Raw genomic sequence first — 25,651 nt, 5'->3', positions numbered from 1 at the left:
GGGAGGGGGGGGGGGGTCCCTTACTTCCAGAGGGTTTGGAATAGAGCGAATGTGTTGCCAACTAGAGGTTCTTGAAGTGGGGTTTAAAGGCGTTAAGAGAGGTAATCGCGAATACCAGTTCCCAATTACCTGACTTGCGCTGTAGGCTTAGCTACACGCAACACTTAAGCGGCGTTTAGTAGTTGAGCCCTTATTGATAAATCATATAGTCGCACAACATTAGGCCATATTGTTAGAAATTAGGTTTGAACGATAAAATATCACACGGTTTAAATGAAGATTGTTTCCTTGAAGGCGCGGAAATTGGTGTGGATTTAGTCATATAAACTAAAGGCCTACAAAACGAAGTTGGAAGTTGGGCATGGCATCTAAATATGTCTTAGGCTATATTAAGTAAATAAATTGAAAGACACGAAAATATTCATTAATAGGACTTTTTCGGCAAGCGATGCGTGATCGGTCTGCGGCAGGTTGAAGATGTTTGCAAATTGCAAACACACAACATTGAAGATGATGAGTTCGTTTACATCGATGATCTTCAATAGAGAAAGTTTTCTATAGACAATAATGTCTAAATCGACTTATATTTAAAAATGCAATTCTTATAGTTACCGAAACTTATAGACACCCTGTACTTATTGTCTGCTATTTTAACACATTCCACCAGGCTCGCAAATCTTGTAAAATCGTTTCGTCAAAATTTTAACAAAACGTCTGTCCAACAACATTAAGAGATGGTGTGCTCCTTACATTCCACATTACTATTCAACTTGATTTAATGAAATACACTCTTTTACTTAAAAATGTCTAAGAACTCCAGTTTTTTTTCTCGTTTCTCGGAAATTTAAGCCAAAAAAAAACAAAAAAAGACTTCGGGATTTTTTGGACCTAGGTGGAATTTTTATATATGCGAAATGTAAAGGCTTCTCTCGTATTCCTCGCATCTCTAAGGCTCTTTGAGATTCTTCTGTTGCGAGTACAATTTGAGACAGTTTATACGGCACAGCGTGTTGTAGTAGAAAAGTTTTTTCCTTGTAAAATTGGCTTTAAAAATCTTGATGTCTGAACTTAAGCGGATTTGCCAGAATTTGTTAATGCATTTATAAACAAACAAACATTAACAAATTCTCTATTTACAAGAGGTTTTTGAGGAAAAAATACCTTGAAGGAGTAATTAAAATTTGTGGGGGGGCAATGACATATTGTATTCAGAGCAAAGTAACTATTGAGGGTGTTTATTTAAGAAATGAAATATCAGGAAAAACAATAGGAATTGCATAATGTCTCCTCGTGATAATAAGCGTCATTCTCTAGTTCCAAAAATTAAAAAATCACACTTTTTAGTTGTCAATATTACAACAAATGGGCGAATTGTCTGTTAATTTTTTTTCGAATAAATTGATTTTTTAAATTTTGGACTTAAAACGAGTACATCTAAGCTTATAACCATGCTTGTGCATGCATTAAGAAATTCTTCATTCGTAGAACGTAAGAGTTTTGAGGGAAAGATGTGAATGTTTCAGCATGTGTCCAGTGAGGGTGTCAGTTTAGATTACAGTTGCCTTTAATTTCTGTTATTTTCAAAAAAACATGCCTATGAACCAGGTATTGAGAAATCTTCTATTTACTAAAGAGTTTTGAAAAAATTCAACGTCGCTACACGTGTCTAGTGGCCGTGCCAATTCAGTTTTGCTCAGTTAACTCCAATTACCCTCACTTTTGAAAATTTTGGTTTTAAAAATTTTAAAATTTGGACTCAAAGCAAGTATGTCAATTGTTCATAGGCTTGCTGGTGTGTGCATTAACGAGTTCTTTATTTATAAGAGTTTTGAGGGAAAAATAATATTTTCACACGTGTCCAGTAGAGGTGCCAATTTAATTTATTCTCTTATCTTTTCAATTTCCCTGTATGTTTTTTAGTTTTGGACTCTGAATTCAAAAAAGTACGCCTATGCATTAACAAAATCCGCTATTATAAGAGAGTTTTGGGAAAAAATGAATACTGCCACCCCGATAATATTTCTTCTCTTTTCAAAAAACGTGGTATTAAAATTCAAAACTTTCCACTCCGAATAAGTACCACAAAGTCAGAGTAAATTATTTAGATTTAACTATTACATATATATATTATGTATAAATTATTTAATTATTACACCTTAACTCTCTCCGCCTCCACATACTAATATACATCTTCAAACTTAAACTTCAGTTTATATGACAAAATCCAGCGAAAAAAGGGGCTCGTTGAGAGGAAGACAGACTTAAAGAGATCTTATCCGCTAGCGAGTACTCTAAAGGACGAAAATTGTTTCTTAGCTTAAGCACTCTTTTGAGTTTTTAGGTAGAAGCTTCATTATTACATACTAAATTACCCCAGCTATTTGCGTAAATTTCCAATTAAGAATTTCTGCTTATTAATGACGACGAAAAAAGCGAATTTTCCCGATTTAAAGTTTTATATCTATCACTTTACGTTTAGTCAAAGATAGGAAAACGTTGTACAATTACACCCCAAGAAAAATTGCTTAAAAAATATCATTTGATATGTCCCTAAAATATGTCAGTGTCAGCTTATTATTTGCTAAAAGTTTTGAAATAGTTGATATAAATATTGACTTCGGTTAATATTTCTTAGAAGATATATCGCAAAATCAACTAGAATTTATAATTAATATTATTCGTTGAAAACCAATCACGAGGCAATGACTAAAAGCAACAAGTCTGAGAGTACAACCAAAAAAACTCGTGTGGCGTCGTCTACACTGAACAGCAATTTGATAAATGAACGAGAGAATTAAAAAATTGTTTTCCTTCAAAGCTACGTTGGCAAAAACAGCTAAAAATACGTCGTTGCAATAAGTCATTAACAATATTAATTTTTGCGCTATACTTTAAAATTACGATATGTAATTAAAGCTAATACAAGTCCCAATTTGATATTATAAAAGTATCCTAAAAATAATTAACTTAAAAATGTGGCAACACTGTGAACAATTACTAGGTTTGGCAACGCTATACGATAATGTCGAAATAAAGTTCAAAAACATCCTCAGTAAACATTTGTAGCAAGCAAATTTCGAGCAGTTCGGTATTAAAGAACTACTTGAAATTCCCTCCTTTGGTCCACTGGTGTAAAATCGACAAGGTCATTGTCAAAAACAGTCAAAACCAATCCCATTTGAAACGATTTTCTAACGAAATTTGAAGCACATGCGATCCCAAAATTGTTCAGCTAAAAGAGCAAGTACATTTTCACAAACCGCTAACATAACACAGGGTGTAACAAACTCTTAATCAACAAAATTTATTATTGCACAAAAATAATTTGTTTCTTGAGCATTTTAAAGCACTCCGCTCTTGCAACACCCTGTACGGAAGGTCCATTTTTTTTCTCATTCAACTCTCCAATGGACGATCCGCATTTAAGAACAATTACAACAAACGTAATAGTTATAACATTGAACATGGAAAAGATATGTGAATCGTCAAAGTTATTTAAACTAACAATAACAAAACAGATTTACACGAACTAGCAAGCCCCGTCTCTTCGGGGCTCAATTCGGACCCTGCGAGTCGTCTCTGACCGGCGACGGACCGTTGCCATTGTCCCCGTTACGAATTGTCATACTTCGAGATGACGAAAAACACAGCTTCATTATGAATGGGAATTTAGTGCCTGTGGAAAAGATTAAAAGTGGATTACAAGCACTTTGTAATGCCGTGTGGTCGAAAAGTCCAAAAATTGTTTAAAAAAAACTTTACTTGGCTTGAATTTTTAATTAATAAACCCCAATAGGGTAGGCAACCAACCATAGTCCGATAATAAGAAAGCGTAACGTGAGACGCGCCATCTCTATCTGTCATTATCAAGCTTGTAATATTTTAGTTTCTGTGACCGTCACAGACTGGTTATAATCTGTTCACAATCTTTAGATTGTGAGACAAATTCCACTGTTTCGGTTTTCGCTTTTCATTTTACAGTTTTAAAACTGTAGAATTTCAAAGAGGAAAACTGAATTGAAATTTCAAAAGATTGACCAAAATCTCCCCACAAACCTCTTAAATTTTTAATGTTTCAAAATGGGACAAAATATTACTAAAAAATTTCAGATTTTTGAAGAAATTACAAAGAAATTTTTTTGGAAAATACTACTGTAGTTTTTCGTCGCTATGGAATTTGAACTATGAAAAGTTAATTAAAATTCACAAAACTGGATAAACCCCTCAAGATTTAAAACAAACTTCAAAAAACTTTTTTAAAAGAATGAAGAAGTTCCCACTACGTTCATAGACTCTACCGAAGTGCTTTAAATTCCATTGTCAAATAATTAACTAAAACCTAGAAAAGTATTTTAATAAAGATAGCTTTACTACATTTTTTGTCTGTTCGAATTGCAACTCCAACAAGTTAAAACTTTGGAAAATTGATTAAATCCTTTTAAAAAATCCTCAAATTTTGAGATAAATATCAAAGAACTTTTTGAAAGATTTGAAAGCCTCTGTTAGAACTCTCATCGTGTTTGACGACTTAATCGAAATTTAATAATTAAAAGAAAACTAAAAAAATTAAAACACCGTCATAAACTAAATAATTGAAATAAAATTCGAATTTTGTTCACAAAATTCACAGATTGTGGAATAAATTTCAATGGTGGAATAAGAATTTATTAACATTACAAAAAAAACGGAGAAATTCTATACAATATGTAAAATTTAACCTGGAATATTGAAATATCTCGAATATTAAGCATCTTATAAAAAAATATTTAGTATCAAACTTTAATGACTCTGAGGGAGAAATGATTGCTAAAGTTGATTCCCCTCCACCCTTCATGTGGGCGGGGTGGTGGTTAACTTTTTAATTTCTAACGGCAATCCCCATTTTTTTACAGATTCAAATAATAAGAAAATAATAAAAATTTGTCCGAAGCATTTTTTTCGATTCATGCTAGAAAAGACTGTAATTAACGAGCAAAGTCTTCATAAAACTCGAAAATTAAAGAAAAAATTAAATGGTAAAATATGAGGTAAAGTGTGATTCTAAACCTCATAAACTTTATCAAAAATCTCCTCACAAAATCCACGTAATTTCAGAAAAAAATCAAGTTCTTGATTAATAAAAGAATCTTTATTACTTTTTTCAAAGAATTGATGAAAAAATATTTTAAATTAGCGGAAAATCTTGCAGAAGTGAAGAATATAGAATGATTATGATGCTGTCTTGCTGTATTGAAAAAGCGATGGTTCAGACTAAGCCAGAATGTCTTAGTAGGTTTACGAACACATGAAATCTTCAGAAATTTATTTCAAAATAAAATTTACTGTAGAAAGAGTTTTGAATAGTACTGCTTCACAAAGTTTTCTTGATTCGAGAAAATAAGGAGAATTGTCCTTCCCGAATAAGACGTTTCTTAATGACAAATTTTGGATATTTCTGCACATCTCTTTGGGAGGTTAATGCGACTTCTTTCCCAACTTTTCGACCACACAAACCCTATACAATTGACGAAAACCTTACCTGGACTCTCAATAGCCGCATGATTGCAGGCCATAACAGCCGCTACAGCTTCCGTGGTGGTCTCAAACTCCAACAGTCCCGAACTACTCCTCTCAGACTTCATGGGGAATAATTTAACAGCCTTGGGGGGCACGACGTCGTAGTCTTTGAACACCTGCACCAGCTCCCCCTCCGTCACTTGCGGCGGCGTGTTGAAGAAGTGCAGAATTTTGCTGGGTGGCTGAATCCTGTTTTTGCTGGCCATTGCGGGGTTCATGAACCTGTTGTTCTTATTGTTCAGGTACTCCTTGTATGAGGGCGATTTGTCGGGTAAAGGATAGGGGTTTGTCACCTCGCTGAGAAAAGGCTGCTTGCTGAATGCCAGTTGCAGCTTGTGTTCTTTTGTCTGTAGTTAAGATTGTGCGTGAACATTTGCATAAAGTGCCCATTTCAAACGTAGACACCTACGGATATGTCCATCTCGTTTTGAGTTTCTTTGTGATGATGGTTGGCCATGGGCGCTGCCCCGGTCAGGCCCACGGCTACGTTGTTTAAATTCTGGACACATCGCTCAACAGCCACACTGTCACCCATTTGCACCATGGCGGTACCTTCTTTGGATTTCAGGAACTTTATCTGGGGACAATAGAAGAGTTTTAAACTTGTCCTTTTCAGGGAGCTCCTCTTGACTTTATCTAACTAGTTTCCTATCGATTTCGGTATTTCCTTTGTTTCGCAAGCTCTGAGGAACTCATCGGGCAGCTAAAGGGAAAGTTTATAAGGGAAGGAGACAGTAGCAATGGAATTTTGTCTCGCTCTCTGCTGTTTCACAAATTTCCAAGGGAAAAAATTAGTTTCAGATTTAGTTCCATTTCCTTTTTGTGACCAAGTTCAATAAGCAAAAAAGGTGTAAATTTCGCTCATGTTGCTTGCTTAAAACTCATTGTGTTTTTATCTCTAGAACTAATGCTGGGAGAACGACCTATTAGATTTGAATACCTTGCATTCAAATTCTCTCGATATACAATTGATTCGGAGACATTATCCTTCATTCCGTTATCTATTTCAGTCGATTTGAATGCGAGGAGTGGTAATTTGTATTCAAATTTTAATAGTTGAATCCATTTTCTCTGCAAAATTTCCATATTCTATATTGTTTTTTTTCAGACTTGCGAACTGTAATCAACGGATTGTTCATAACTTCGAAAATCGAAAGAGATTTAGCAGAAAAATCTACACTAATTGGCTCAAAAGTTAAAAACCAACATTCATTTTGTGGACACATTTTCGAATATGTAAAAATTATTAATAAAATCATTGAACATCACACTCTAAATGCATATTTTATATCGGCGCAGTCGTGGCAAATTAAATTTTAACAATAAAATCTGCAATTTTTACTATATAAATGCGTGTCCAAGTACGGGGTTTGCGAAATACAACAATTCGAATATCTATTAATTTGTATATTTCAATGCATGTTTCGATTCTGATTTTAAGAAAGGTTCTTTTAAGCGTCCGAGCTCTAAAAAGAATCGAAAGCATTTGATTGCTTTACCTCCGAAACCAATTTTTGCATGAATTATACAGTTACTCCCCCTGCCCTTACCCTTGCCACATTCCCATATAGACACATCAAGTTGAACAGCTTATCCGCATTGGTCCTGAGCGGATCTAATCCATAAACCATGAGAACGGCCCCCGGTTGCTGGAACGGATTTGCTCGGGGGGTCTCTCCGGCTGTCCTGAAATCGGGGGCTGCGGCCGCAGGAGTCGCCCCTTTTCTGAAGACGTCGGCGGCGGCCGCCGCCACCGCCCCTGGCCCGAAGGGAGGCGCATCGTGTGGATACCCACCTGGAGCTATAGCCGCACTGCTCAGGTCTTCGAAACGGTGGGGATCTGATGGGAATGGATCTAAAAAGCATAAAAAATGTTTATTGAAAAGCGCTTTTTCACGCATTGGCAATATCTCAATTCAAGCTTAACTACGGGTTTTCTAAAAAAAAATTGAAATTTCAAAACCATATTTAATAAGAGTTCGAGTCTTGGCGGCATTCGCTGGAAAATATTGTCCGCTTTTGGATGGCACTTAACTGACTTGAACTATCCGGCAAAAATTTAATAAAACCAGGAGAAAAATTACCTGAAATTACTTTAAACCGTCGACTTTTTAATAAAACGGCAATCGAGATCAGCTGTAATGTCTGAGCGATTCGGACCGGAAAAATGTTTAAAGTTAATGAAGCAATTTCGAGTCGTAATAAAATGAAAGCAGAGATGAAGGCCTGTGTTGCAATTTCTGAAACGCCGAAAAAACACATTAAAGGAAATTTATTTATTGAGCGAATCTGTGTTTGTATGTTGACCACGGAATTCACAACTTTTAAGGTATTATCGCCATTTTCCCAGAAAAACTTATTTCCATTTGAACTTCAAAATTCCAATAATAAAATGTTCCAAAATTAAGACAAAATATCTAGGTGGGCTTGCTTGGCTTTGATTAGGATATAACAAATTGATACCGTGTTTCAGGTAAGCAAAAACCACTAAATCGATTTTAGATGTATTTAGCTACCGATTCAATCAAAATATTGGCACCGGATCAAGGAGAATGATTTACTGGCACATTGGAAACGCACTGTAAAACACAGGGTAATTTTAATTTCAAATAAATATGTCCGTCGATAAATATAAGAACGTTTACGGTGCCATTCCCGTCATTTTATTTTCGAACTCCCATTATTAATGGTAATGCCGCGTCGCATTGTGCAAACCGATGCGCTGATTGCTATTTATATCGGTTGGAAGATGACTAAGCTCAGAAATTAAGAAATTATTGCTTTGTGGAAAATGATGGAAGCATGCCTCATAACCATCGCAACACCGTGAATATTCGAAGTTGGAAAATAAGTATATATAAAATCTGAACGGTAGTTTCGAACCGAAACTGACCAACTAATAAAGTGAATATTTTTCGGGTCCACCCTGTGCGTATTTTTGGTGGGTGCCCTAGAAAAATCGAAGTTTCTGAACTTAATGGGCAATACGCCTCAACAAGAAAATGCTGCCAAATTTGGATAAAAGGGTTTCCACTAAAAGAAATCAACAATGAACAAAAAGAGCTAAACATCGATAAGTGCTGTAAGATAAAAGTACATTAACATCCGTACTTCTAAATCAACAAGAATGAATTATATTTGGCTTTCTTCTCTTATACCGAAGAATTCAAAGGAATGGTTTCTCCGAATTGCTTTGTTTGAAATTTATTATTCAAAATGACTGGTCTCGTTGTTCCAGAGTAATTGGAAGAGACATGCACTGCAAATTATCTACCGAGGCCTTTTTATGGTGCCACGTTCGCAATTTTAATTTTTTGAATACGATACCTCGTCTTATTCTTATTGCTTTTCGTTATACTTGTTACATCTTCCAGAAACTTGACCCGATTTTATCATTCTTGAATAAAATTTCTCAGAGAGGTTCCTTAAATTATTTCACAATTTTCCTGCAAACGAGATCCATTCTTAAATTCTCTACCAACGTGGACTGACCCGATATCGATTAAACTTTTTTCAGATTTCAGGAAATGTACGGTGTACCAACATTAACGTTTGCAAAGATTTAATTAAGTAATTTTCTTCAAAAACTTACAGGGAATTTTAATATTATAATTAATTACAACTTTATTTAATAACAGAATTACATATTATCGTAAAAGTGGATCCTGATGTAGCAATAAATTAGTGGCCAAACTCTCGGTTAGAGTAAATACGAATTACTGCGATGTGCGGTTAGGTCCACTTGCAGGTCGATTTACAGTACAAAATTCTCCCGAGTTTATGTTTACCTTCTTGGCAGTAAATTTCGCATGCTCTATATAAAAGCTTTTAATACCCGGCGAATATGTTTTATAAGACAATTCAACAACAAGACAGTGAATCACAGGAGGAACTGAACCGCGAAATGAACGAATCTTAATAGACCGATGAAATTTCGCAAAAATGAATCAGATTTTTGGCTCAAGTTCAGATCAATTTGAATAAATTAAAGGTTGGTCCGTTTCATATTTTTCACGGGTTCCGCCTGTCTCAGCGTCAAATTTATCTCCTCACTTGTTCTCCCAATTCAAAAGTTGGCGTGTGTTAATTCCAACTCATGTCATTCATAATCATTTTTAAAAAATGTTACTACCACTCATTTAATAACTATCGAACGAAGACATAAATAAGACAGGACAGCCAACAAAAAGCTGTTAGGGCAATTTACGGTTTAACATTCATTGTCACTTTATATCCGGAGTAAAGCTTTAAAAACCAATAAGGGTTGGCCACTATTGCTATTTTTAGTCCCTGCGCGAAAACGGCCACAAGTTATATTTTCATTAAGCCACCTTTTCACTCCTCATTATCCAATTTGTCTCTGGAAATTGCATTTCAAAACCGCATCAGTGAGTAGGTGGGCAATCTGGATGACAGATTTAACACGCCATACCAGAAAAAAAGTGGAAAGCGCTCAATTAACGCTTCTAATATTTTCCCATTTACATTATATTTGTACTGTTTAATCAAACTAGAGTTTGCGTCTATTTTCAATGCTCGTTGGTCGGCCAATTGCTTGTAACACGCAATATATAGGGAGCCCTGTCTGATGCAGTTTTCGGATGAAATATGGGCCCATCGTGTAAACAACACTGTTGCTCTGTTTGTACACATCACGCAGTTTCGATTCATTCGTTTGATGCCAAAAATACTGCTAGAGATTAGGGGGCATTAGTCTCTAAACTAATTCTTACACAATTTTGCTACAAAATTGCTTAGATCGTGGGGGTTGTATTTTCAAATGCTAAATTACGGACATGGATTTCATTAAATTTCCATCGTCTGTGCGGCAATTTGCCCAGAAAATAACTCGACAATTTAATGGATACAGTAAAAATATTGTCATCATATTGTCAAGAAGATTGTCCTTTTATTTTACTTAAATTGCATTTTTAACTAAACCATTAGAGCGCGTTTTGCAGCTTGCAATGCCGCATTTAAAAATGCAAACTAACTTATAATTAGTATACATATTCACGTAAGCTTTAGGTATGCGTTCGAACACAACACCATAGAATATTAAACGCGATCGGTAAACTTACGATAAGTGGAGCATAAATGCACGCATACGAAATGCAAAATCACTCAGATGCGAGTTAAGAACGGGCTGGTGCTCTGCATAGTTTCGCATTCACTTTGCACGAGATCCCAACTGCGACTTGAATGCACTTAACTATGGGTAGGTTGGAATATAGAGCCTTGAGGGATGGTTGAGAGGTTGCGAACCACCTCAAGGAAATAAAGTCGAAAACCGAACTTCGAGTTTCAATTCCTTACGTAGACGAGGTTTTAACTTTTTTGATTTTAGGAAAATCTTAAAAACGGGAGTAAAATTTAGAGATCCAGTTTCATTCCTCAAATATCTCTAAATATCCTCTATGAGTGTGGGTTTCGAACGCCTATTGCGTTTACACAATAGGCACAATGTAACAAAATTACAAAACGGAAATTGGCAAGCAAATTTGCTTTGCGTCCATTTCATTGATTGCAACTGATTATTACAGATAGACAGGGAAAGAAATCGAGAATAAATGGGTACAGTGTAAAGCAGATAAGTGAATGAATTAAGCAAAACACGAGATTTGGTTTCGAGATCTGAGCTAACGGCAGCATTGACTTACATTTTAAAACCAAATTTCATTTTTTACTTAATTTCTTCAATTATCTGCATTATTTCGAAGTATTTGTGCTGAATTTCTTTGTGTATACATCGGTAATAATCAATTGCCGTAAAACAGTTTTGCTTGTAATTTTCCATTTTGTAATTTTATCACATTGTACCTACTTCCACATAAACGCTAAACATTCTAAACTTAAGCTATTTTTCGCCGCAAAATAAATCTTCCATTCAACTGTCCTCTATAAGCTGCTATATTGATACATAATTCTCATTCAAACCAGAGGCGCACTTAGCCTGAATTTCAGTTATTTTTAAACGGGTAAACGAGTTTTAAACTTTCTTATAACTTTGTTTAAACAGTTATAAATTTCAAAGGAAAAAAATTTGCAGCCTCAATTTCGTGTCGCAGATACTTCTAAGCATTCTCTAAAAACCGCTAAATTGGTAAATAATTTCCTGGTATCGCATCTGCATCAAAATATAATTATATGCAAATTTAAAAAAATATTTACAATATAAATTCAAAACCCAGAACAATATTAAAAAAATTTAGAACACAGTTCTTTAAAGTGACATCACAATAACGTGTACTAATATTGTTGGATAGGGCAACTCCGGTGGTTTTGACGTCACCCGCATAGTGCTCGACTGCGTTCTGGATTCACACATGCACGGATGCACAATGCATGCGTTCTTAATTACCATCGCCATTATAAAAACGTGTGACACCCTTTAGGGCTGTTGAAATCCCGAACGTGTAACTCGATAACGAGAAACCTTCGGCAACATTTCAACAGAAAAGCAGGCTATACCCCGGAGACTATCTCCGGAGACGTGCTTTTATCCCGGTTAAAATTTGTTTGATTTTCTGGGGAAATTGGAGCATCTCTCTTGCCACTACTTCTGTTTTTCCTGCCTACACTACAGTTTAAGTTACTGCGGACTTGAAGGTTATTTTAACCTCACTTGGCGGAAAATATTGAGATCGTGGGGAAGGAATATTATGCCAGGGCGATTGATGGTAGCGGCCCACGTAGACGTGCCCGTACATACCGATGACCTTTGAGGCAATTAATGCTGATTGATTCGATTTTCCACGGTTCGATGAGACGAATTTAGTTAATGGAAATTCGGAGGATTATGCGAGAACCTCAGGTAACTAAAACCTCAAAGGGGATTGTGTAAACAGCAAGCAGCTTACATAACAATAACGCATACCACGGAGCTCGTGCGAAAGCAAACAAGGCCCAGAACAAGAGTAATTTTAGCCGGTCGTAAAAATAATCATTAGACGAGAGTGCGAGAGATAATTAAGAATTTGGCACGGCGCAAAATTAAATTGGTTCCTATTTGTTTTATTAATGGAATTGCTTTTGGAGACTATCTAACTTCGCACGACCCAGATTAGTTGGAAACAAAATCGATGGCATATCAATTTGGATTTATTGACAAGTCTAGATTCTTTTATAAAACTCGGGGTTTTGTTTCAGTAAGATAGTTTCACTCGATATCTCGTAAGCATGGAGAGTTTTTTACTTGAACAGGATTCAAACTGAGGTTGTATCGAATTTTCTATAAATGCCAATGGGTTACTATAGGCAATATTTCACAGAATACATCACGATTTCACATACCTCGAACGCATCTGAATAAAACTTAACGGACCAGGAAACTTTTAGTTTACGCCCGCAAAACTTAAAATTCGGCACAAGTCTCTACCCAACTTTTCAAAGTTCTTTTAATGCTAATTCCATGTCTGGAGTATTGGCCTCCGGCTCCAACTTTTTTTTTTTTATTTAAGGCTTTTTAACTTTCTAAGTAACTTTTACCAAAAGGGTTTCGAAATTAACTATACAACAACGCCGGCGATACGTGGCGGTGAAGGGCGCACTTTGATAAATGAATCTCTTTTGTGGTGGGGGAGTTTGGAAATTAAATTTGCATCTTGCTCTTTTTGTAATTAAAAAAGTCGGCGACAAAGTTTCGGACAATGTTTGACGAGCTGGAGATAATCGCTTCGGAGAATTGTAAAGTGAATTTCAACTAAAAATCGGGGTTCTTTTATGGAGAAAAATACTACCGTCCGAGTTCTATACAATATTTCACGGGCATTGTCATACTAAAAATGTGTTTGTTCTTTGGAACTCTTTCATAAAACGAGATTATAACGAGAAAATATATGGCAGTTTACTAGATAAAAATGCCGAGGCAAACTTTTCCCGACAATGACGAGGGTTGGGGAAAAAACAAGCACTAAAACGACAAAAAAAACTTGTTAGATAATCGTCCTAATTATTTAACATTTATCTCAAATCTTAAGAGAATTGAGCGTCAGGAAAACTTAATTTAGGTAACTTCCTGCTTATTCAAACTTTTTCCTCATCAGTACTGAACTTAAATGTTACAATTCCCAAGTTTTAATGAACAGCAGCAATATTACTGGGGGCTAACGGAGCTCAAAAGTGGCACTTTGATGGAGTTTTTAATTAAATTGTTGTTAATCACGCTGACACTTAAAACGAAGTTAGCAAAACGTACGGATTCTCTGATTAAGTTGGCTTAGAAGCTATGTAGTTTGAGTCAAACTCAACGGTTATGTTTGGCATTGAATATCAAGTGAAGTGAAATCATAATAATTATGAATAATGATTAAAAACTTAAGATATCCATTAGTGTATTCTATCAAAGAACGATCCGGGAATTCAAAAACACACTTTCAAAACGTTTTCAATGTTTATATACGAATCATTAAACTCTCAAAATCAATGATTTTTCAATTGATTTGTTTCTTCCTTTTCTAGATTAGTTTCTAGAGAATAGGAATTTTCGAAATATTAAAACAAAATGTAAATTTGTACGTTTTTTTGGCACTTTCTAAACTATTACAAAACGCGTCTGAATTCTAGAAATTCTATTTGAAGTCTTCAATCTGGTAAGAAATTGTTTCAGCATCCAGATTCAACAAAACCCGAAAGCCTACCTCAATTCTCAGAGCCGTCAGAATTTATCAAAATATGTAAATTCGATGGGGATACTGAACTGGTGAAGAAAGGACGATTTTTCCCCTTATTTGATGGCTTTAATCAACACTCCAAAAAGCAACTATGAATTTCTCAAATGTACTATCCACTTATCCATTTCGTAGAGACTTTTTTCATCTTTCATGCTCAAGGAAAGGCAGAATATATCTAGATATCTACATAGACTCTCTCTTAAATGAAGCAAATTGCAAAACATTGTCAAGATCCACTATATCTTAATGTGAAACTAAATTCGTGGGGTTACCCGTTAGTCCGACACCTTCCTGAATCATTCACAATCTTCTATATAGAGTAGCGCTTTTTTTTATGAATTCATAGGGGGATAAGCAGAATGGTAAAGGGTTTAAAATGACCAAACACGTCACTGAATTCTAATTGAAAATCTAAAAAAATTTCAATTAGAGTTTTTGTTTTATTTTCTATAATAATCGAGACACGGCCCCATATCCAACTAGAACATGTTTCAAAAACGCCTTACATATTAGAAATGAATAAAGTTAGTCGTAAAACATGATACCATAAATTTCTTCTCGAAAGTCGGCATAGAGAATGTGTAGTCAAATTTATTACCATTTTACCAATACCTTATAATTTCACCGAAGACTCATGACGAATGCATGTACTGCAATTTTTAGGAGTCCATCACGGAAAATTTGAGGGAGGTATGTACCTAAAATTTATGAGATTTCCAACCAGAACTATGAATCATATAGTGCACGAGTATGCAACGTCATACAGTATGCCAACTGTACTTTTCACACGTTCATAATTTTTTTAGAATCTTTTTAAATGTACTTTAAAAAGTATTATTTTCGGCCCTAATTATATCATATACACTATTTCAGTTCACTCACTGTAGGGCTGAGGTCGCGATCCATAATGTGGTTCTTGCAATAAGGGCTGTGGTCTTCCATTTGCGTTCTCCTTTACTGAAACAACAAAAACTCCGTTAGATTAAAAACTTTAACTACTCAGAGTTTAAATGTTCGTAAACGAGTCAGATCCGGTAGTTCTACAAAGATGACTTCATCCAGAGACGATGGAATCACGGAAACGCGCCGTTACGCTGAAAATAAAACTAAAACCGTGTAAACTCAATTTTCCCTCGGAATAAACTTGTCGTGTGTAGCTGCACGGGCAAACAAGTTCGTCGCAACGGTAAAGCACACCGCATCTGATAAGGGTAAATGTGCATCATGCGATTCGGAGTTGGGGCTGAAATACACGAAATGGAAACGTCCTAAATTATGTTGATGCCTTAATACGGGGCTTCCCAAATCTAATAATAAAACTTGCGCTCTCCAACAACATGGACCCAGACCCACTTCGCCCCAAAAACCGAGAATTTTAAGCTGCGAAAGGAAATTGCTGTTTGTGCAGCTCTCTAACTGGCAGATATTTAAATTCCACCATTTTCCCTTTTAAGGAGCGGGCCAATCGGCTTTTGTATAGATTTAAGATCCGCTTAATGGACCAAAATTTAAATTTAAGGCTCTTTGATTTTCCCTCGTTACCGACTATGTAGGTACTTAACACTGTTTACATTGATTGAATAGCAAAACAACTACGGTGAGAATTTTCATGAAAGCTTCAGGTGGTAGGAGGGCTCTTTTTAGGCGCAATTATTTAATGCGGTTAGTTAAATTTAATCAAATCATTAGAGCATTTTTAAGAAATTTTGTCCTGATAAGTTCTTGGACTAAGACTGTTGTGTTAAATCGACTGGTCAAATGCGCTCGGACTAAGAACACGGCTACTAAAGAGCGTGATTCCACTGCCCTCGTGTAGAAGTCGTCAGGATAGAAGGGTCGCCAAATGTTCGGTACATCTTACTCATATCTTTACAGACTATAAATGTGGGGAAGTAATTTTGAACATAAGTCTCGAACTATAAGATGACGTATAGAAACCTGTGGAAAATTGTATACAGTGGGCAAAATAAATTCATATATAAAATGAAACATACAGAAAATGCTTGTTTCTATCTCCTCGGCAATTTTAAACTTCACTTCTCTAAATTTTTGAACAACTGTTTGAAGAGGTAATTTGAAGTCAAGATATGTGGTTGCAAGATAATAAATATATTTGGGAAAACTCATCTCAAAAACAATATTGGTCTTTCATATAAAAAAATACAAGTAAATAAACGCATGCGGGATTTTTGGCCCTTGCTTTATAATAATTTATATAAGAAACGTTTCATTCAAAAGTAAAGATTCTCCAATCTGTATGTGCTATAAGGAATAAAAATGTCTAAACTCCAGAATAAATCAATTAAACAACATCACAAAATGAAAAAGAGAAAGCAAAAAATTCCCGACCCTCATCACTCTAAAAGAACATTCAAGAGCTCTTTCCAATTTGCACTTTCTGAATGTGAAATTTCACAACAAAAACAAAGGTATGTGTTAGTTTTTTTTCTTGTGCATTTCATCACACTCTTCTCAAAACTCTTAGCAGAACAATCAAACAAAAAGAGAAATTCCATTTTTCCGATCATAAGTTGCTGCTTTTTGATGTATGTGCATTATTAAACGACGGCATTTTCTGCAGGAAAAGGGTGATTTATTTCAGTACAGATACAATGGGAGACATTATTTTCCGAGGCTCAAATCTATCCGGAAACTTTCCAATTTTTATCGTAAAAAGTTTTTAAACTGTAGCGGATGGTTTTAAAGTAAAGTCTTTGTTGGAAATGGGAGGTTAGGGAAAGAGAAAGACCTTTGAAAACTCAAAGAATTTTTCTGATTGCCATCTAATTTTTAATACGGTCTTTCAAGTATAATATACCACTTTGCTTCCTACCCTGCTACATCAGACCAATTATCGGTTAAAATGTCTTTTCTCGACAAAGTGCTTGCTTTGTACTCCTTGAAGACAAATTAACTTTCAAACACTGCTTTAGCTTTAATTTTGAGAAACTTTAAGTTTCTAAACACACTTAATTGGTCAGTCGTTATGAGGTACTTCAGGTTATGAAATTCAAGCTTATTAAACTAGAAACCAACTTTCCTCCCGACTCTAAACGTGACCTAATTTCCGAACTTAAGAATCTCCGATAGGGAAATAACTTCCTCCCAGCAACAAATGGCATCATTTATCAAATGAAGTTTTATCCAGACTATCCGAGATGGGATTTTTAGTTCGACGTCTATTCGGATGCCAATTTTCTAAATCGAAAAAACGAGAAAGGAAAATATAGGATAACACTCTGGAATGGGTCGACAAGGAGTTTATTTATCTCGAGGAAAATCCCATTGTATTGTGAAGAATACAGTCGGTTATAAGAAATGTAAAGCAACTAGATTTATTTTAAGGGATAATTTAGACTAAAACCCCCAGAGGGGCTGAATAGAAACATAAAATAACGTCAAAAGCGGTTATACCAGGAGTTTATTATAGGAATAGAATTGCCCTTTTTAACTGCTTCACGTGGATAAATGTCAACATCACACGCCGACTTCACCCCGTCAGCTTGATATTAGTCAGTTACACTCAACGGAAGGCACGTGCGAGAGACACGATAAACTCTTTTTGAAACCACTGGAAACCCATCGAAAAGTTATCCGAAAAGACGTACAGATTTCTCTAATCTTTGATTTTGCTGAAATTCGCTTGACAATCAATTTTTTACACTACTCCTTCTAGAATCTGTACACTTGATTCGTTCCCAGAAATAAGCTCTTAAATTTAACATCACGACCAAAAACTTCTCATAAAGACAAAACCAGGCATATGTGCCCTCTTGACCATTTAATATGAACGCTCTTATGCACATTTTAATGACTAATTGTCTGTAAAATTCACTGATTCCTTTTATATCGAGGTAAAAAATCAATCGTTCACAGTGGCAGCAAATGCAAATGATACTGATATTGGAGGGCTTAAAATCGGCAATTTAATATCCAGACCTTAAATGTGAATTAAAATCCAATGGACTAAGAGACCATGAAAGTTACACAATTCATGTTTTTTAAAAAAACCCCGGCTAAAACGACCGATAATTCGTCTCGTGGCCGAGCGTTGCTCCTGATAATATGGACGGCATATATGTATATGGCACGATAAAAGGTTTCTTGCCGAGAATTTCTTACCGCTTCACATTGCAGGACACAAAGCAAGATTTTTTTTATGGTTAGTAAAGAGTAAAGGAATCTCGGAAACCATCAATTTCCGACATCAGAAACAATTTCGAGGATCGCATTTAATATTCCCTGACGTTGTATGGAAAGACATTTTATAAGCAAAGTCACTTTGCTTTTAGCGCATTTCTTTACCTCTAAAATAATATCATAAAATATTATGTCCGATGTTTCCACTATATCATAATATCATTATTTCGTTTTTTTAATGGACAAAATACATATGTATGCACATTGCTGCGAAAACTAAATGAAATTGTTTCGCGTATCCTTAGAAAGTTCATTCCATACAGGGTGTAACTGAATGTCTTGGCCAAATTTCACCAGCGTGATTTATGAAACCAAAAGGAAAAAAAAGTTCCCATGAACATAGGTCCGCAACGTCTTCGTTTAAGAGATGCAGGGTGTTGAAATTAATTATTTTTGTTTTGCTGCCGGAGCCAGACATTTTAAACAATACCTCTAATTGTTAATAGAATTTACTGTTTCTTAACCGAAAGTTTTTAATTTTTAATTAAAGTATCTTCTTAACTAAGCATTTACAGACACATGTCAAAAATACTTATTAATTAAAACATGCATTCGGCATGCATCATTAGTTTGAGATGCGTTTTTATCGGAAACCGTTGCTTCTAGCGACATCGATAAAGTACACCATTTTAAAGCAGAATAGGTGGCAAAAAGGATATTTCTAATCGAAAGTGATATACAGCGTCGGACAAAAAAGTTTGGGCCGGTTAAAATGTGATAGAATCCTGTATGTGGCGCCCTTTATTAGTAATAAAAAAATTAAGATAATATTTGGGTTTTGCGTTATAAAAAGCCCCCGAATTCCAAATTTTGTACGATTCTTCGATCTTTGTCCAAAATGATTCAAGAAAAACCAAATAAAAAATTTCATTTCAACACCTTATATCTTTTAAACAAAGGCGTTGCGGACCTATGTTTATAGGAACTTTTTTTACCTTTTGGTTCCGTAGATCACGCTGGTAAAGTTTGGCCAAGACATTCAGTTACACCCTGTATACTGAAGTGAAGAATATCAATTCCTTAGGCTTCGTAATTTAAGACATTTTTTGCAACTTTAACTAACTAAACAAGTAAGGGCAATTTCAAGAAAATAACAAAATTATTCCACCCCCATGATTTTCCACTTCATCTAGATTACCCCAAGATCCTCTCAACTAAAATTATAATGAATTTTACGAAGCCACAGAAAAATTCGAAGTTGACTTAAGAGAAGGCAAAAGCCAGGCACAGCAGCAAGTGTTACATGAATAATACATTACAGTTTCTATTTCCCGTTTCCAGGCGGCTCCAGTATTTAATTCCTGCTTCTGCATCGCGGCTGATTAAAGCCATTCTTAGTTGGAACTCGATATCGGATGTTCGTATTAGAAACTTGCCTTCATAAATTATGTATTTGAAAGATTTTTAATAATGGAGGAAGTTTGGAGGCAATTCTCATGGCTAAAACAAACGGCGATACTGAGCAAATTGCATATGGTTAATTAACCCTCGCAGCACTGTATCTGCACTACGAGGAGGGCTTAATCTAGTCCTAGACTAAATTTAGCTAGTGCAAAACAATTTGAACATAATTAACTCTTCCAGTTGCCCAAACTCGAATGTACTATTACACGCAGCTACAGAATTACTGCGTGGCTGGCAGGCATTTCTCGCTGCAATCATACCCTGAAATTATGCCCTTTGTTATCAAATTAAACCCCGTGCCCGACAACAACGTTAGTATTTAAACTACAACTGGGTCTGACCCAAAAAACGACTCTTTTGATTAAAACACCTTCAATAATTCAGTCCTGTTGCGCCTCACCCCGGCATGTGACGCGGTTATGTCCTGACAGGACTCCGCGATCCCTTCATTTGGCATCGGGCCAGGCAAGGTCGTGTTCAACCCCACAAATGTGCCCCGGACGAAATATCGTACAAGGTCGGTCTTGCATCCCGGATATTTCCATCAGTATAATCATTAGAATGCAGAGAAGAGGTTTATTATGAAAGTGGCAACATCGCAACACTCGCTTCATCTTCAACCAGAATGGCGGAATATAAGTTGGTACGGCACCCCGGATATTTTCAGTAGATTATATTTTTGTTCCAGCTCTACCGGTCGTAATACTAGGAAGCATGACGCACATTTATTTGGAAAATGGCAACATTGCAACTCTCTTTTGTCTTCATCATCATCAATCAGGATGACGGAATTTAAGTGGGGGCGTTGATGAGGCCAAGTAACAAGCATTAGGTCAGGTAACAAGCATGTGGTTTTAAATGTCATGTTAGGGGGAGGAAATGATTGATGATTTGTTTAAACTGTTTAACTTTTTTAGCTAAAATTTCCTCGTAAATTTTTTAAGGGCTAAATGTGGTGTCATGCGGTATATTTCCAGAAGAAGTTAATGCAGTCCTATCAATAAAAGAGAGGTCAAGTTGGAGATGTGTCAGAACTGCTTTTGTCCATTTTTCTGTGAAGAAGTATTTATATTCAATGGAAATCTCTTGTTTGTTTTTCAAAAATTGTCGTGAAATATTATATGAAAAAATATGATCGTAAAATTAAAGCGGTTAGAAAGCGCCAAATCTAATTCGAGGTATCTTTGCTATCATTTCCTTCGAAAATATTAGTTTTAAACAAATATTGTGCGACATTAAAGGCATTTTCTCCAAACCAGGTTGCAGAAAACTTCTAAAATTATTTACACGAACGGTGAAGTTTTTTGGATTAAGTTAAAAAAAGCGAACATCCCAAGGTTCAAAATTATTAAAAAATATCAAGAAATCTGCTCTCTAAAATCCAATTTTTCCTATTGTTATCGAAAAACTGAAATTTTAAAAGCTTATCACGCATCATAAGTATATGATATCACACTTTTAAAAATCAGAAGTGCTTAGTAACTTAATATTATTATCAGTTGTAGTGTGGACACTGCAAAACGTTTTCCAATAACGGGTGTGTTCTCGCATTTATATTAAGGAATTTAGAAAGATAAATTATGGTGTCAGCTCTGTATTAATATAAGAAAACCGAATTGGTTTTTTAAGCGGTTATTATCTTTCTTTGGCAAACACTGAGACCGTTCGTCTACTAAAAAGGCGATAATCCCGGAGATTATTATGGAAGCGCCTCGTTTCTTTGTCGGCTTAAGCCTAGCTTTATTTTTTTCTGAAAATATTGTTAAAGTTTCATCCAGGTGGACAAAATCTCGTTCTTTGTGCTATTTTCCAGAAATTAAAATAACACGGATGGGGACACATTCGCCAGAATAAAAACACTGAAGAAAACAATAAATGAGAACTCGAAAAATGAATGCGAAACCTAATGGGCGAAATGCAAACAACAAAACGAGCACAACTCAAGGATATAAGTATGTTTGAAGTTCTCGGTTATGACTTTTTTTCAATTGATCACAGATCGCGTCTATTTACGTTACATACCATTATGAAAGCGTCTGAATATAAATTTTTCTTTATTTACTTTTTTTTTAGAAATTATTCAGCCTTTCGTAGATAGCGAGGTTCAGTAATATCGTCTAGTATGCTCATTTACTAAAATAGGAAATAATTCTAAAACGATGAAATCTTGATTGGATCTGAAAACACGACGACAACGTCACCCTTGATATCAAGATTTCTGAATTTTTAACTGGACCAGAATTTTCTTCTCTATCACAGCCTGAAAATGACATAACAAAAACAATGCCGAATTCGCCATACTCCGAATAAAAGCATTCAAGATATTCACTGATCAATAATTAGGCGATCTCGATTTGGGACGGACGACAAGACGCATGGATTTATCTATTCAAACTTTTTTCTGGGATAAATATCAATTTTTGACCAACACAAAATGCCACCAATGACCAACTTCCACTCTCCCATCTCCAAATTCAAGCGGATTTCCCAACGTTAAACGGTCACAACTAGAGCAAAAAACTACGTAACATACTTGGCAGTAACAGACGATAAAAAACTGAAACTCTCTAAACACATTCGAAATATGAGAATAGAAATTGCTAAGCGGACAAAACAGTTTTAATCGCTCACACACGAAGGTAACAGAATCAGTATCAAGTCTGCAGAAGAGAGAAGTAACGTAGAAGTATACAAGTCCATCTGCACACCATTGTTAGACACCTACTAAGGATAAATACAGTGGAAAAAACGTGAACAATACACACAAAGAAAAGAACAGATTGCCCTAAGCGTGATCACAAAAAAAGACATCTCGGCAAGATGTTCCACTGTTGTCTATACCGAAATGTGTATCTCCATTTAATACGACAAGGAAATGTTCAGAGTTTTAAAACAACAAAATAAGGAAGCCGGATGTGTAGTCGGCACGTGGTCCAAAAGAGATTCCATTTCAGTGGACTGATTTTAATCGTTATCAACAGGAGCCACGACACTCTTCGGGGTTATTTTATTAAGTTGGGAAGCTCTCACAAGACGATTTGGGCGGCTCTAATCATTTTGCCATCGCTAATTCAGAAAAATTGGACGTCGCTGTCGTCTTGACGTAATGATACGATTTTAGGTCGCATTTTGTCAGCTTTTTTTCGAGTAGTTTAGGAAATCCTCCATCAAAATGGGATTGCTTGTCATCAGAAAAAAAACGTGCCTGATAAATGATATACTACAGTTTTTACGAGATTCACTTGGGCAAAGCACTCCAGAGCAATTACGGAAAGACAATCCCCCAGACCGACATCCAATACGTCACTTCTGACATAATAGTTCATTGGATTCCGCTTTGTTGCACTGTTCCGATCCCCTTTTCACTTGTTATTTTCGCATTCTCCGGGCGCCCAAAGATTGAGATGAGGGGAAGCATTTTTCCGGGCATCATCGTCGACTTGTTTCAGACGAAAAGGATTTTCCACATAAGAAAGAAAAAAGACATCAGTGTTTACGTTGAGGATTGTAGGTTTTATTCGGAATTAAATTGCACGAACATCGAAGCCCTAATGAGGACAAAATTTTGGTTTAATACATCACAAGAGGTGGCATCTGCCTGAAAACGGTTTTGTTCGAAACTTGTCATTGCAAATTCCTATTTCTATCACCGCTAAGGGATTTGCTTGTAACGATATATCATTTTACTGAATAATTTCTCAAAGCCTGACGTTATTTGCATGTCCTAGGATTATGTGTGTTTAAAGCTTGGAGAGGATGTTTAAGGTTATATCCATACCATGTAATACTTACATTGTACAGAAATAAAATTTTTCAGAGTATTACACTTAAAGAAAACGTTGGTTTAATGTCGCACACATAAACATTAATTCAATGAATGTTTTCCATGTCTCTCCCACATTGGAGGCAATAAAATTTAATTAATTTTTTTAGTTTTACTTCGGTCCATTGTAATCACAAATGAAATTGCGCACTAATTGTTACGCTCGTTTGGAAAACACAATCGAATTGTTCCATTCCATGTAATCGTGTGTTCATGTGTCACGGGAATATTGGTATAAAGCCACATGGATCGTGACACAAATTTGTTGGTAAAATGGAATACAAAGGAGAAAAATTAAATTAAAAAAAAAAAAATCCGTTGAACTTGTCTCTCAAAAATCTCAGGATCGTTACCATTTCGTTCCTTTCCAAGCCCTGTAACTTTTCTCTTTTCCGGTTTTGCTGTTATCTAGGATCTTATCGAATGACTCGACTATCTTACAAGCAAGGAAAACAAGAACATTTTATATATCTCCAACATAGGTCCCCTGGGGGTGGAAAAATCTCCGAATTCTTCATATCGCCTCAAATCTACCTTAACATTTTCAGTAGGAGTTCAGTTAAGAACTCACAAAATTTCTCTATTTCAATATTTATTTCATGTAAAAAACATCTTTGAACTTATCGCACATATAAACTTCGAAATATTCCGCAATCGAACATCTCTCGTATATTCCATCCATGCACATCATTCCTTATCAGAAACTTAGCTCGAACTTTGATAGGAAATCTCCCTTAAATACAACGTAACTTTAGGATAACATTCTTTAATGTGTGATATAACCTTAGGCTATGTGGGGAATCGGGGTACACAGTAAATGATGAGCAAGTCGTAAAGATAACAAACACGTCTGAGAATTGCTCCTTCCAGGTCTAATGGGAATTTAAGCGATATGAAGACCTAATTTCGTTGAATCTAGCTGAGGTTATTCTCAACAAAAATAAAATAATTTTCATCTTGACACCCTACATCAAATAATCTTAGAACTTAAACGCGGGGTCGTCTCAGATAAAGCTATGCGAAGGGGGGCGATAATCTGGTTTAATGGGATTCTCAAAAGTAATAAAGATAAAATGGCATTGTCATGATGATAAATAGCTAGTTTTGCTATATTTCTAATTTTATTTTACTTTTGAGTGCATCAACAGCTTTTTAATTTTATACAAATTTTTCTCGTCAAGTCCATGACAAAACTTTAAGTTTGGAGAGGTGCCCGGAACACCGAAATGAGCCTCCGTATTTTTATTAGCTTTCCCGGAAAGTTATCTGCCCATTTGCATTTAAATATCCTTTTGTATTCCTCTTTCTTGGCTGAAAATTGTTACGAAAAGTCGGCAGTTCTAATCCGTCTTTATTTTTATTGAGTTATTTGCCAAGTCAGTCGTGTGACCGCTTAAGCATGAACTCGCAGTAAAATCGGAAAAACCACTTAGCAGTATTGCAGCGTTTAGCACCACAATTTCCCTATAAACTGACAGATGAGTTTACCCATTCCATGTGAGAACACTACTCATCTATCAAGAAGTAATAATGCGGAATTTCGCGCCACCTATTTATAGGTCAATTTATTTGTCTATTCTCCTCCATTTAACATAAGTTTCCTGGTCTGACGTGAAGACATAATTAATCGGACGCAAGCCATATTATCATATAATCTGGTGTCTCTCCAGGAAAAGCTTAATCGCTGCGAAAGCACCGAAAGCTCGACATGTCAAAATAAATACGAAAGGGGAATTTGTTTAAAAAGAAAATACCTAAGTGTCAAAACACTGACTGTGCAAACTAAATTTTCCAAAAGTATTTGTTTCGCAGAAAATATCCAAGAGACGTCTTATTCAAAATAGCACTAGGCTGAATAAGAGTCCTCAAACACTCCATGAAAAGGAAATTTGGGGAAATTTTTCGAAATTTCTTAGCAAATATGCAAAATCATATTCATTTGCTTTTATCGCCTGAACAATTTCTTAAGTAGATTTCTCTTGATAATAGAAAGAGT

The 25,651-nt window shown here is 35.6% G+C and overlaps 1 protein-coding gene across 1 annotated transcript in view; it reads right to left on the bottom strand.

The window, feature by feature from the left end:
- The window catches only part of sm (smooth), a 65,913-nt gene continuing 40,262 nt past the window's right edge, over positions 1 to 25,651 (bottom strand). The window contains exons 6-10 of the mRNA XM_066398304.1: positions 15,111 to 15,185; positions 7,107 to 7,411; positions 5,966 to 6,133; positions 5,519 to 5,903; positions 1 to 3,676 (exon numbers count right to left, since the gene is read on the bottom strand). Coding sequence (XP_066254401.1) covers positions 3,555 to 3,676; positions 5,519 to 5,903; positions 5,966 to 6,133; positions 7,107 to 7,411; positions 15,111 to 15,185 — 1,055 coding nt within the window. The 3' untranslated portion in view covers positions 1 to 3,554. The remainder of the gene's footprint in view (positions 3,677 to 5,518; positions 5,904 to 5,965; positions 6,134 to 7,106; positions 7,412 to 15,110; positions 15,186 to 25,651) is intronic.

The sequence above is a fragment of the Euwallacea similis genome, chromosome 17 (assembly GCF_039881205.1).
Source record: "Euwallacea similis isolate ESF13 chromosome 17, ESF131.1, whole genome shotgun sequence".
NCBI classification, from domain to species: Eukaryota; Metazoa; Arthropoda; class Insecta; order Coleoptera; family Curculionidae; genus Euwallacea; species Euwallacea similis.
Note: the sequence above shows the minus strand (reverse complement) of the source record. Positions and strands in the feature narration are given on the sequence as shown.